Here is a 12,075-nt window from a genome sequence, read left to right on the forward strand (position 1 = left end):
GATGACATCGACGACAACACAGATAGCTATCACCATCCCAACGGGGACTGATAACCGTTAAAACAACAACAACGAAGTGGATGCAATTCCGTCTCATGGATTGTCTGTGGGTTGGAAGCACTCCATTTTCGACAATTTTGTTTGTTTATGTTGCCGTTTAAATCGAAATGGGCCTCGTCAGACATGAAAAGACAGTTCAACATGTTTCCATCCTCTTCCACCATTTGAAGCATCTTCTGGCAAAATTCCAAGCGAATCGCCAAGTCTGCAGCGTTCAGTTTGTTGGACATTTGAATTTTATATGGGAATAAGTCCAAATCTTTGTGCATAATTGACTGTAATGACTATCTGCTTACACCCATTTGAGCAGATAAGCTTCTTGTCGAAACACGTGGATTGTTTTGTATGGMAGCAGCTACAGCAGCGATTGTTTCCTCTGCTCGGAGGATTGCCGCCAAACGTGCGCCTATACTCTATTTGAACCGAAACTACGGACTCCAGTGCGTGATACCGACGGACAATCCAAATTCTTGTTTCAGTGTCCCAGTTATCCATTTTTGTTAAATGTAAAAGATAATCTGCAAAATAAAAAAAAATTAACCAGATTCATTAAATAGAAGATTTTTGGTAGCGGCTTTCATCAGCCACCCTGTACTTATATAAGAAACACCCATCAAACGGGCATATTATGTTGAATTGGTCATCGTGATAAGTCTGCGAACTTCAGTGGCATACGATTCAAAGTTGCTTTCTATCGCTGATTTAAAAACAAACGGTTCCATTCGTGAACATGAATTATATACTCGTCGCAGTTTTCGGGTCCTGACCTTTTGTTCTGGGTGTTACAAACTTTGTGGGGATTTAAATACCCCTCACCTTCAGAGTATTAAAATATAATCACCTTTATTTTTTTTTTTTATTAATTTGCCAATTATTTAACAAAATSTAATGTATTATATTATAGGTACACAATGAATCCATCAATAGCATAGGATCGGAAGAAAATGACGACAACCAAGAAGATCCGAACGCCTCTGGCAGTGGCAGTTCTTCAGGATCTGATTCCGATTCAGATAGTTCAACATCATCTTCTAACTCAAGCAGAAGACATAGTTCGCCAGACCGCGGATCGCACGCTAGTGACCAAAGTTATGAAAGCGATGACAATGCCCAAGATGGGCATACCCAACAACAAGCAAAAAAAACTGTCGATAATTTATCAACAAGTTCTGGTTTTCCGCCAACGGCAGCAGCAGCTCAAGAGGATACCAAAACCAATGGTTACTCAGATGACAACGATTCGGAGAGCGCTTCGAATTCCGACTCTAATTCAGAAAGCAATGAAGACGAAGATGAAGAAAATCAAGGTGCAGAAGTTAACCAAGATAAGTCCACACACAATCTTACCAACAACACATCGGCAACAACAGTTAATACCACCACAAACACATCAACAACAGACAACATTACCTCAAATACAACAAACGACGGCGAAGAAGACTCGCAAGAAGGAGACACAAGCTGTGGAGACGAGGATGAGGTCGACCACAATAACACAGCCGAAGGTAACGAGAGTAAAACTAGAACCGACAATATGGCAAGATCGAACCCAAATATGGTATCCCAGTCAACCTTAGCAGCCACCACAACAATATCCAAACGCAGTGTTGAAAAAATGCAACATGTTGAAGACGGTGACGATGACGACGGCGAAGCATCGGACTCTGGAGAATCTGTCGAAAAGAGTTCTAACTCGTCAGCTGCAGAGTCACCTACTGCCAGCAGCAGCAGCAGCAGCGAAGACGATGAAGACGACTACCAGCCAAAACGAAGTACGCGTACTGCTAGAAAACCACCAATTGTAACAACAGCAGAGAAGACCGCGAAAAAAACAATGAAAAAACGGAAAAAACAAAAGTAATTAAACACAGTCTTGTTAAGGGAGACAAAAGGCTATAATTTAAGACAAAATTTTGTTTGTGTTTAGTTGGGACTCWGACGAAAGTGATGAAAGCAATGCGGACAGCGATATGTCAGCGCCACGCCGACGAAAAGTGAACACAAAGGCGGCCAGTACCAAGGTATCACAACGTCGTGGGAAAAAATCTTCCTATTCCAGCGATGAAAGTGATGATGGTGAGGAAGATAGCAAAAGGTAAGTTCACCTATGATACCCTCAACAAATCTCGTCATAAAAAATTGTGCCAGAAATTTCATATTTTCGATGTTTTGTTAGGTTTGGAACGCGACGAGCTGCAGCCGCGGTTAGCTACAAAGAAGCTTCAGAAGATGATAAAACAGACTCAGAAGATCTCTTAGAAGTCGAATATGATGAGAGTCAAGCGGCGGCTGCAGAAGAAGAGGAGAAATGTGAAACAATAGAGCGTATCTTAGCGAAACGTCAAGGTCGAAAAGGCTGTACAGGAAACCCAACCACAATATATGCCATAGAGGAACATGGCGTCGATCCTAATGACGGCGTCGATGAGAACGATTTAGCAAATACTGAAACGCAGTATTTGATCAAATGGAAGGGTTGGTCATACATACACAACACTTGGGAGTCAGAAACTACTCTGCGCGAACAAAAAGTTAAAGGCATGAAGAAACTTGATAATTTTGTGAAAAAGGAACAGGATATTGATTATTGGCGTCGGTATGCTGGTCCCGAAGATATTGATTACTTTGAGTGCCAATTAGAATTACAAAACGATTTGCTCAAATCTTACAATAATGTAGATCGTATCATAGCGCGTAACAAAAAGCCAGATGGCATGTCTGAATACCTATGTAAATGGCAATCGTTACCATATGCAGAGGCTACTTGGGAAGATGGTTCATTAGTTCAACGCAAATGGCAAAGATGTGTAGAACAATATGAGGAGCGTGAAATATCCAAATGCACACCATCGCGCCACTGTAAGGTGCTCAAGTATCGACCAAAATTCTACAAAATACGTGACCRACCCGACTTTCTAAGCGAAGGCTTAACCTTGCGCGATTATCAAATGGATGGTCTCAATTGGTTACTACACTCGTGGTGCAAAGAGAATTCCGTTATACTTGCCGATGAAATGGGTCTTGGTAAAACCATACAAACCATTTGTTTTCTTTACTCATTATTTAAAGTGCATCACTTATATGGGCCGTTTTTGTGTGTCGTGCCGCTAAGTACTATGACAGCGTGGCAGCGCGAATTTGATCTCTGGGCACCCGATATGAATGTCGTGACATATTTGGGTGATGTAAAATCGCGTGAAATGATAYGCCAATATGAATGGCAATTCGATGGTTCGAAAAGACTGAAATTCAACTGCATTCTTACAACATATGAGATTGTGCTGAAGGTAAATTACAACAATTTGTAAATTAATTAAAATTAGTATGGTTAAAGATAAATATGTGAATAGGAAATGAATACATTTCGAGCAGSGCTTAAGATTTTTTAATTAATTAATTTTTAATCCTGATGGTGAAAGCAGAAATAAATTTTCTTTTACGGTATTTGGGATTAAAAATTGAAAAAWTATTTTTATKTAAGATTTTCGGTATTACAAAGTAAAAAAAACAACTAAGTTGAAATGTAAATTTTCTTTTTGAATTATTTTTATTCGCAATATTTAATGTGAACACTTTAGTATTATTACTAATAGCCTCATRACAACGTTTTTGCTTTATTTTCTTTACTTGTCAATAGGATAAATTATTCCTAGGTACCTTGCAATGGGCCGCTTTACTAGTTGACGAAGCTCACCGCTTGAAAAATGATGATTCTTTGTTGTATAAATCTCTCAAGGAGTTCGAAACGAATCATCGTTTGTTAATCACTGGGACACCCCTACAAAATTCACTAAAAGAACTATGGGCCTTGCTTCACTTCATTATGCCCGATCGATTCGTTACTTGGGAAGAATTCGAATTGCAGCATGGAAATGCTGCCGATAAGGGTTATACAAAACTGCATCAGCAACTTGAACCGTACATATTACGGCGAGTAAAGAAGGACGTCGAAAAATCATTGCCAGCAAARGTAGAACAAATATTAAGAGTCGAAATGACATTAATGCAAAAGCAATACTACAAGTGGATTTTGACGAAAAACTTCGACGCTTTACGCAAAGGCAAAAAGGGCTCCACCTCTACATTCTTGAATATTGTAATCGAATTGAAGAAGTGTTGCAATCACGGTTCGCTAATTCGGCCATCAGAGTTCGAATTGATAGGTCTACAGCAGGAAGAAGCACTACAAACCTTGCTAAAAGGTTCCGGAAAATTGGTACTTCTTGATAAGTTGTTGTGCCGCCTGAAAGAGACCGGCCATCGAGTGTTAATATTTTCGCAGATGGTTCGCATGCTGGACGTGCTAGCTGATTATCTGCAAAAACGACATTTCCCTTTTCAACGCCTTGATGGCAGCATAAAAGGTGAAATGCGACGTCAGGCTCTAGACCACTTTAATGCCGAAGGTAGTCAGGACTTTTGTTTCCTGTTGTCTACGCGCGCTGGTGGTTTGGGTATCAATTTAGCAACGGCCGATACAGTTATCATCTTTGATTCCGATTGGAATCCACAAAATGATTTACAAGCACAAGCGCGTGCACATCGAATTGGACAAAAAAATCAAGTAAATATATATCGTTTGGTGACAGCGCGTTCAGTTGAGGAGCAAATCGTGGAACGAGCGAAACAAAAAATGGTACTTGATCATCTTGTTATACAGCGTATGGACACTACAGGTCGTACTGTTTTGGATAAAAGTGGTGCGAGCTCATCAAATGCAACACCATTTAATAAAGATGACTTGTCGGCAATTTTAAAATTTGGTGCCGAAGAGTTATTTAAAGATGAGCAGGAGAATGACGATGAGCTAGTCTGCGACATTGATGAAATTTTACGGCGTGCAGAAACGCGAAATGAAGACCCCGAAATGCCAGGTGATGATTTGTTATCTGCGTTTAAAGTTGCTAGTATCGCTACATTTGAGGAGGAACCCAGTGAAGCGACTAAAGACGACGATAATATGGGTGGCGAGGAGGAAGATACCAAAGATTGGGATGATATAATACCGGAGGATTTCAGAAAGAAAGTCGAAGATCAAGAACGCGTTAAAGAAATGGAAGATCTGTATTTACCTCCACGAAGAAAGACTGCTACAGCAAACCAGGTTAGTATTGTTTTTTATAGCAATAACTCGTATACATTGTGACAAAAATCACCAGAAATTGTAATTAAATTCCCCGATATGAAAAAATATATTTTGCTAAATTGGTAGGACTGTCCTTAATTACTACACCAAATATGAGCGCGATATACATTTGTGACCTGCTTAAGGGATCTTCTCTTTGTGAAATTTTGAAGAAATCAATTTTTTTTGCATTATCGGATAATATACACTGAAATAAAACTTTCTCTCACATTTTGAAATTCAAATTATTACGGTATCTTGAAGAAAGTGAGCATAGCGAGTCCAATCTTTAAATGCGTTTTTCTCCGAATAGTGTTCAAAACGGTTTCCCCTYTCAAAAGAAGAGTTTTGGACGTGGTACAAATCCTTCAAAGATGGTCAAGAGATCGTTGAAGACGTGCCTCCTTCTCGAAGACTCTACCTTTTCAAACCGGAAAAAATGTGAAGGGTGTGGTGCTAGAAAATCGTCAGGAAAGTGTTAGAGAGATGAGCATGTGGCAATATCTCGCAATTCGAATGATTTTGGTAGATATTATGGGTATGAAACGCGTTATTGCTTGACTCGTCCCGAAAATGTGATTTTTTTTTTCAAATTGAGTACCGTAAACAGGTCTATTTGGAATCTTGCAAATTCCGATCCCACATTCATGGAGAGCATCAGAACGGCCGATAAGACAAGACAAGACAATTTGCGGGTACTTTTTTGTCACAATGTATATTTAAAAAAGGTTAGTTGAGTGGTAAATAGAACAACAGTTATAAATCAAATAGGGATGGAACAGAATTTTTTAAATGACGTATGTATATACATACATATCAGTCAGTTGTGTATTGTCTATATATGCATATTCATGTAACGAAAATGTATTATGCTTTAAGGATTCGAATATGTCATCTAAACGCGGTGGAAAGAAGGGTCAACCGGATGAATCAGGTGCGGACTCAGATTATGAACTTGGTTCTGATGTTAGTGGTGAAGACGGCCGTCCAAAGAAGCGTGGTCGGCCTACGAATAAAGAGAAAATACCTGGATTTACCGATGCTGAAATCAGGCGTTTTATCAAGTCATATAAGAAATTCCCCGCCCCACTTGAACGTCTAGAAGCGATAGCATGTGATGCTGAGCTGCAAGAGAAACCGTTGGCAGAATTAAAAAGAATCGGCGAGATGCTTCATGATCGATGCGTACAATTTCTTGAAGAGCACAAGGAGGACCCTCCAGTATTGCCCAAAAATCCAAYAGATGACACTGTCGCTGCAAAACAAAGACGCACACGTGCCACATATTCCGTGAAGCTGGGTGGTGTCTCGTTTAACGCCAAAACGTTATTATCATGCGAAGAAGAACTGAAGCCGCTCAATGATATCGTACCAAGTGCGACGAGTGAACGCTACAGTTGGCAGCTTAACATTAAAACTAGGCCTGCGAATTTCGACACCGACTGGGGCGTCGAAGAAGATTCTAAATTATTATGCGGCATTTATCAGTATGGTATAGGCTCATGGGAGCAGATGAAAATGGATCCAAGTTTAAAACTGACCGAAAAGATTCTATTCAATGATTCTCGTAAGCCACAAGCGAAGCATTTGCAATCGAGAGCAGAATACTTGTTAAAAATTATTAAAAAGAATGTTGAACTAAAAAGAGGCGTACAACGGAAACAACGTAAACCGCGTAAGCCACGAGAAGCTAAAGTCAGCGGTAATGCCGGCACTAATTCAACTGTGTCCCTCACACCCGAACGTAAGCCGAGACACATATCCGAGTCCCACCTTGGGGACGATGCATCGCAGTCAGCACACGAAGGAGCTGAACGAAAACCACGCTCACGCGATAGTGCTACCAAAACTGAAAGCGTTGACCATGACGCGACTACAACTCTTACCGAGTCTACAGATATTGCTGCAGCTGCAACTATAAAAAAGAAATCCAAGCGGAGTTCTACAGGAAAAGAAGGTAAAACTGGTGGCCGCATAAAAAAATCAAGTGCATCCGAAGCAACGGCGAACAACAAACCCATGCATTTTACAGCGAACAATGAACCACGTGCGCTCGAAGTACTCGGTGATCTTGATCCCAATGTTTTTAATGAATGCAAAGAAAAAATGCGACCTGTAAAGAAAGCTCTAATTGCTCTCGACCGACCAGATACTAGTCTCTCCGGTCAGGAACAAGAGCGACACACCCGCGAATGTTTGCTATCTATCGGCCGTCAAATCGATGCTTGCTTGGAAGCTTATAAGGAACCTGAAAAGAAAGAATGGCGGAGTAATTTATGGTATTTTGTGTCGAAATTTACTGAATTTGATGCGAGAAAACTATTCAAGTTGTACAAGCATACATCAAAGAATGCTGAGGAGGCAGGAGGAGCTAATGGTGCTGCTGGTGGTGCGAGCGCTGTGAATTCAACTGAGAAAAGTGCCAAAGCGAATTCTCAATCGCCCAAAAAGCGCCCTCGCAGTGAAACTTTAGCACAAGTTGAAAACGGCACCACGTCAGTTATTGAGAAAAAGAAAAAGAAGAAAGACAAAGACAAAGAGAAAGATAAAGATAAAGAGAAGGACAAGACACGTGATAAGAAGGAGAAACTTGGCGTTGGACCGAATGCGGATAAACCGAAGCGCATGCCTGTAATAGATCCGTCGTTGAAGAGAAAGCGGGATGAAAACGATGTAAGCAGCGGAAATGCTATCGATAGCAAAGGAATGTCATACAAACGTCAAAATATGAACGTTACTAGTAGGTAAGGTTCATAGCTATTAAATTATACAATTATATGCATACTTGTATGCAATCAAATTTGTCTCTGTTAAATGTGTTCTCTAACAATGTATGACGWTATCTGCCACGACAAAAGCTTTACAAGCGTTGATTTGAAAACAATTTTTTCACATTTCGAATTTTTTCTTTCACATATTACTTTTTTCTTCGGGCAATAAGCAAAATGTTTTTCTAATCTGACTTGCATTTATAAAGCATAATCATTCGTTGTGTTTATAAAATATATACAGTGTGAGACAAAACTACGGTATTTAAATTAATAAAATCATAAAGAATATTATAAATATATTTTTTTTATAATTAGTTCATTCATTCCTCTTTTTAAATTAGAAAAAATTAAACAAATTACTTAAATAAAATTTATAAAATTCCATATATGAAAAACTCCAAAAATCTGGTGGGACACCCCTAAAGCACGAAGTAGTTTTATGATTGAAAAATTTATGCCTTTCAATATTTGATTACGTATCCCTTATTTTTCAATACAGTTGCACATCGGCGAGGCATGAACTCAATTAATTTTTTTGGTGTGTTGTATGAAATGCTTTTCCATGCTTCCTTTACTTGTATGAATAAGGCGTCCTTATTTTTACAATACGTCTGATTTTTCGATTTACAGTTTCCCATTGGTTCTCTAAGGGATTGAAATTGATGGATTATCTGGTGATTGTGCGGGTCACTTCAAAACCTCAATCCTGTTATCAATAAACAACTGTTTTACACAAATGGCAGTGTGCTTCTGGTCGTCGTCATGTCGATCACTCCATTTTAAAGTCATTTATATTGCAGGATGTGTCAGCATAATATTCTGAAAAATATTTTTATTCTTAAATTTGTCCATTATACTATTTATATGATGATGAATTAGCCCTATTCCATTCCCTGAAAAACAACCTCACACTAGTACATTGTCTCCAGCATGTTCCACCGTGCCTGTTGTATAACGTTGATTTAAGCGATGTCCCTTCGGTCTGCCTACCAGCGTCTGCCCGTCTGAATCTTTCATATTAAACTTCGATTCGACAGAAAAAAGTACAGTTTGCCATTTGGTAATCGTCCAATTTATGTACATCCTCACAAATTCCAGTCGCGCCAGTCTGTACTTTAAAGAAATATACGGCCTTTTTTCATTACTCTAGCATGAAAACCCACCATGAACAGCTCGACATTGTATGGATCTCTGTAATATATTTAACCGTAATTGTCTTACAATAGATGCTGCCGATATAAAAGGGTAATTTTTTATTGCCCGAATGACTGCCTTATCCTCTCGTTCGTAACTGAAGAGCCTTATTCCAAACTGTTTGGTTATAGTCATGACCCGATTCTCTTTTCTTAAAATCCTTAAACATTTTTTCTTTAAAATGAACAGAATATTTATTTCGAGCCATTGATATATTCTTCACTTTAAAAAACAACCAACCGTATCGAACAGCAACTGAATATGCACTAATATTTTTCTTTTTAGCTAATAACTACACATCTTTTATATTTTTTTAATAAGTGAATTTGTTTAATTTTCCTAATTTTAAAAGAAGAATACATGAACTAACAATGGAAATCAATAAAACATCATTTAATGTCTACTTTACGATTTTATTCAGTTAAATACCGACAAGGTAGATTCCGTGCTTTAGTTTTGTCGCACACTGTATGTAGCTCTTGCACTGCCACTGTTTCAAAAATTATAAAAAAATATGATCAATAACGAAATGGTAATTACTTTCATAATAAATATATTTTCTAGAAATCGCGATCGCAATGATGAACGGAAAAAACAGTATACCACTGATGGCGTTGGTTCTACAAATCGTGGCAACAGTGGTATGACAGCTGCTGGTAGTGGCGATCGACGAAGTTCCATGAACTCGCCTTCCACGCAAAACAATCGTAGTATACACGGTAGTAATCCAAGAATGCCGCCTACTGTGGCAGGAACCCCGGGTAATGTAGCTGGCAGTGGCAGCTATAACTCTGCTGGTGGGGCATCCGACTCACGTAATATGTCTTCTCCTTATATAGATGGCAATGATCGTTGGGGCCATGGTCGTGATCGGTAAGTTATATAGATTTTAAGTTTTTAGTGTAAACTCTTATAGTAATCGCAATACTTCAATTTTTTAGTTACGGCAACGCAGATTACAAACGAGAGCGTTACGATAACTATAGTGGCCGTGGCAACGTAGGCGGTAGTAGCTATCACCGTGATCATCGCGATCGTGATAGAGACCGAAGACCTGATAAAAGACGGTAAGTTAGTTCATGTATTCAAGGAGTTCAAGTGAATATCCTAATTTAATTCCAACTTTCGATCTTAAGTCCTCATGCAAAGCAAATTCATAATTGTCAATTTAAATTTTGTTTCACTTAGATATCCCCCTCCTCATGCACCTCCTCCTCTGCCATATGCTGGTTATCACATGCCTGCCAACTATTACATGGGCAACGGTAGTTTGCCACCGGGTGCAGCCCCACCACATGGCCCATATCGGGGTGACCCGCGCTATGCATCCACTGGCGATTGGCCACGGGACAGTCGTATGGATTTCCCTCCCGATTATCGTAGAGGTGACTACGAACGGCGACCGCAATCATAAATTCTGCCAGTTCATCACAAGCACTATACTGCTAAACATTTTTTGTACTGTGTTATGATTATAATTTCTCGTCATATGCCTATAGTTACTATAATGTTACAAACGTAAAAACCAAGCCGAAACTATTGGATAAGTAAGAAATATGAAATCAAGTTATTTCTAAATCACAATAAAATATTAATTATAAATCTGTAAAAAGTATAGTAGTCAAAAACTTATTTAAGCATATCCAAAATATCTCATTTAAGATTTTCAAATTGGAATCAACAGCGCTTTACTACATTTCAGTTGTTTTGAACTCTTTTTTTAAACATATGCGTACACTTACTTACATTATATTTAATGCGCAAAACCAAGTTTTCTACGTAAACATTTAATATTATAAATCTTATGAATTAAATATGTGGGTGATGTAATGTAAATTAATTAAATTAGTACTTCATGAGTAGAATTAAATTAATATGTATAATGAATTAAAGAAAATAATTATTTTGTATTTATACTTAACATTATTAAGTTTTATTGTAGCTTTAATTCCATTATACATACAATATAACTGTAGCCAACTGATATGAAATATATACATATATAGGTAACGCATAAGTTTATAAGAAAAAAAATTAGAATAACATAAAGCAACAATTTAATTTGTAAAACTGTAATTAGATGTGTACAAAGGAAATTATAACTCGGTATTTTTAAAATTAATTTCAACAAATATTAAACATAGATATAAGCACCACAATCGCATAGGTAACATTATTTTTTCTAATACATACATAGTTAGATTTTTTTGTTTGGTTCAGACGCATTGTTGTAAGCATGTGATTGAATGTCGTTATAAGACAATGAATAAATAAAAACCTAATTATAATATACATTTTAAATATTCGTTTCCATGTTTATACTAGAATGAACGACTATGTCTATAAGTACAATTTCACAATTTATGCTGCGAATAAGAAAAATGGGATGACAATTATCTTTAAACTTTATTAAACATGAGCAAACTTCGAAAACTTCTTTTTCAAATTGTCTCGACTGACGATGGTTATTCTAGGAATTCGTGCTACCTGAAGAGGGATATAAAAATTATATTAAACTACATAAGATCTGCAATTAAGGTACGAGAGCGTTCGAGATGGCAATCAYGACAACGGCATTGCAAATTTGCTAAAGTATCACGTTCTATGCGATTTTTTGGTAACACTTGTAACAGCATCACGTTCAACCGTCACTTTTTACGCGCAATTTATTAAAAAAATTTGCAACCATATATGGCTTCTCATAAATTTTCCCAAAATGGTGGAGGTGTAAAAAATTTTAAATTTTAACCGAAAACCTTATCTACAAATGTTAAAAAAAAAACATTAATTTCTTCTGCACAATAGCTATAATACAGGTACGTTTTTGATAGCATATTTTGCTATTGATCGATTTTTGTTGTAGCGCCTGAAAAAATTTCTGAATAATTTGGATAAATGTTTAAGTCTTTGTTCGRATAAAAGTCT

The 12,075-nt window shown here is 37.7% G+C and overlaps 1 protein-coding gene across 1 annotated transcript in view; it reads left to right on the top strand.

Annotated features, from left to right (window-relative positions):
• The window catches only part of LOC108972764 (chromodomain-helicase-DNA-binding protein 1), a 22,103-nt gene extending 11,112 nt beyond the window's left edge, over window positions 1-10,991 (top strand). Inside the window, exons 2-9 of the mRNA XM_018939533.1 lie at window positions 965-1,917; window positions 1,988-2,155; window positions 2,237-3,347; window positions 3,698-5,164; window positions 6,065-7,929; window positions 9,715-10,023; window positions 10,092-10,217; window positions 10,339-10,991. Coding sequence (XP_018795078.1) covers window positions 965-1,917; window positions 1,988-2,155; window positions 2,237-3,347; window positions 3,698-5,164; window positions 6,065-7,929; window positions 9,715-10,023; window positions 10,092-10,217; window positions 10,339-10,564 — 6,225 coding nt within the window. The 3' untranslated portion in view covers window positions 10,565-10,991. The remainder of the gene's footprint in view (window positions 1-964; window positions 1,918-1,987; window positions 2,156-2,236; window positions 3,348-3,697; window positions 5,165-6,064; window positions 7,930-9,714; window positions 10,024-10,091; window positions 10,218-10,338) is intronic.
• The last annotated feature ends 1,084 nt before the right edge of the window (window positions 10,992-12,075 follow it).

This window comes from Bactrocera latifrons, unplaced genomic scaffold, assembly GCF_001853355.1.
Source record: "Bactrocera latifrons isolate USDA-ARS-PBARC rearing strain unplaced genomic scaffold, ASM185335v1 scaffold_420, whole genome shotgun sequence".
NCBI lineage: Eukaryota > Metazoa > Arthropoda > Insecta > Diptera > Tephritidae > Bactrocera > Bactrocera latifrons.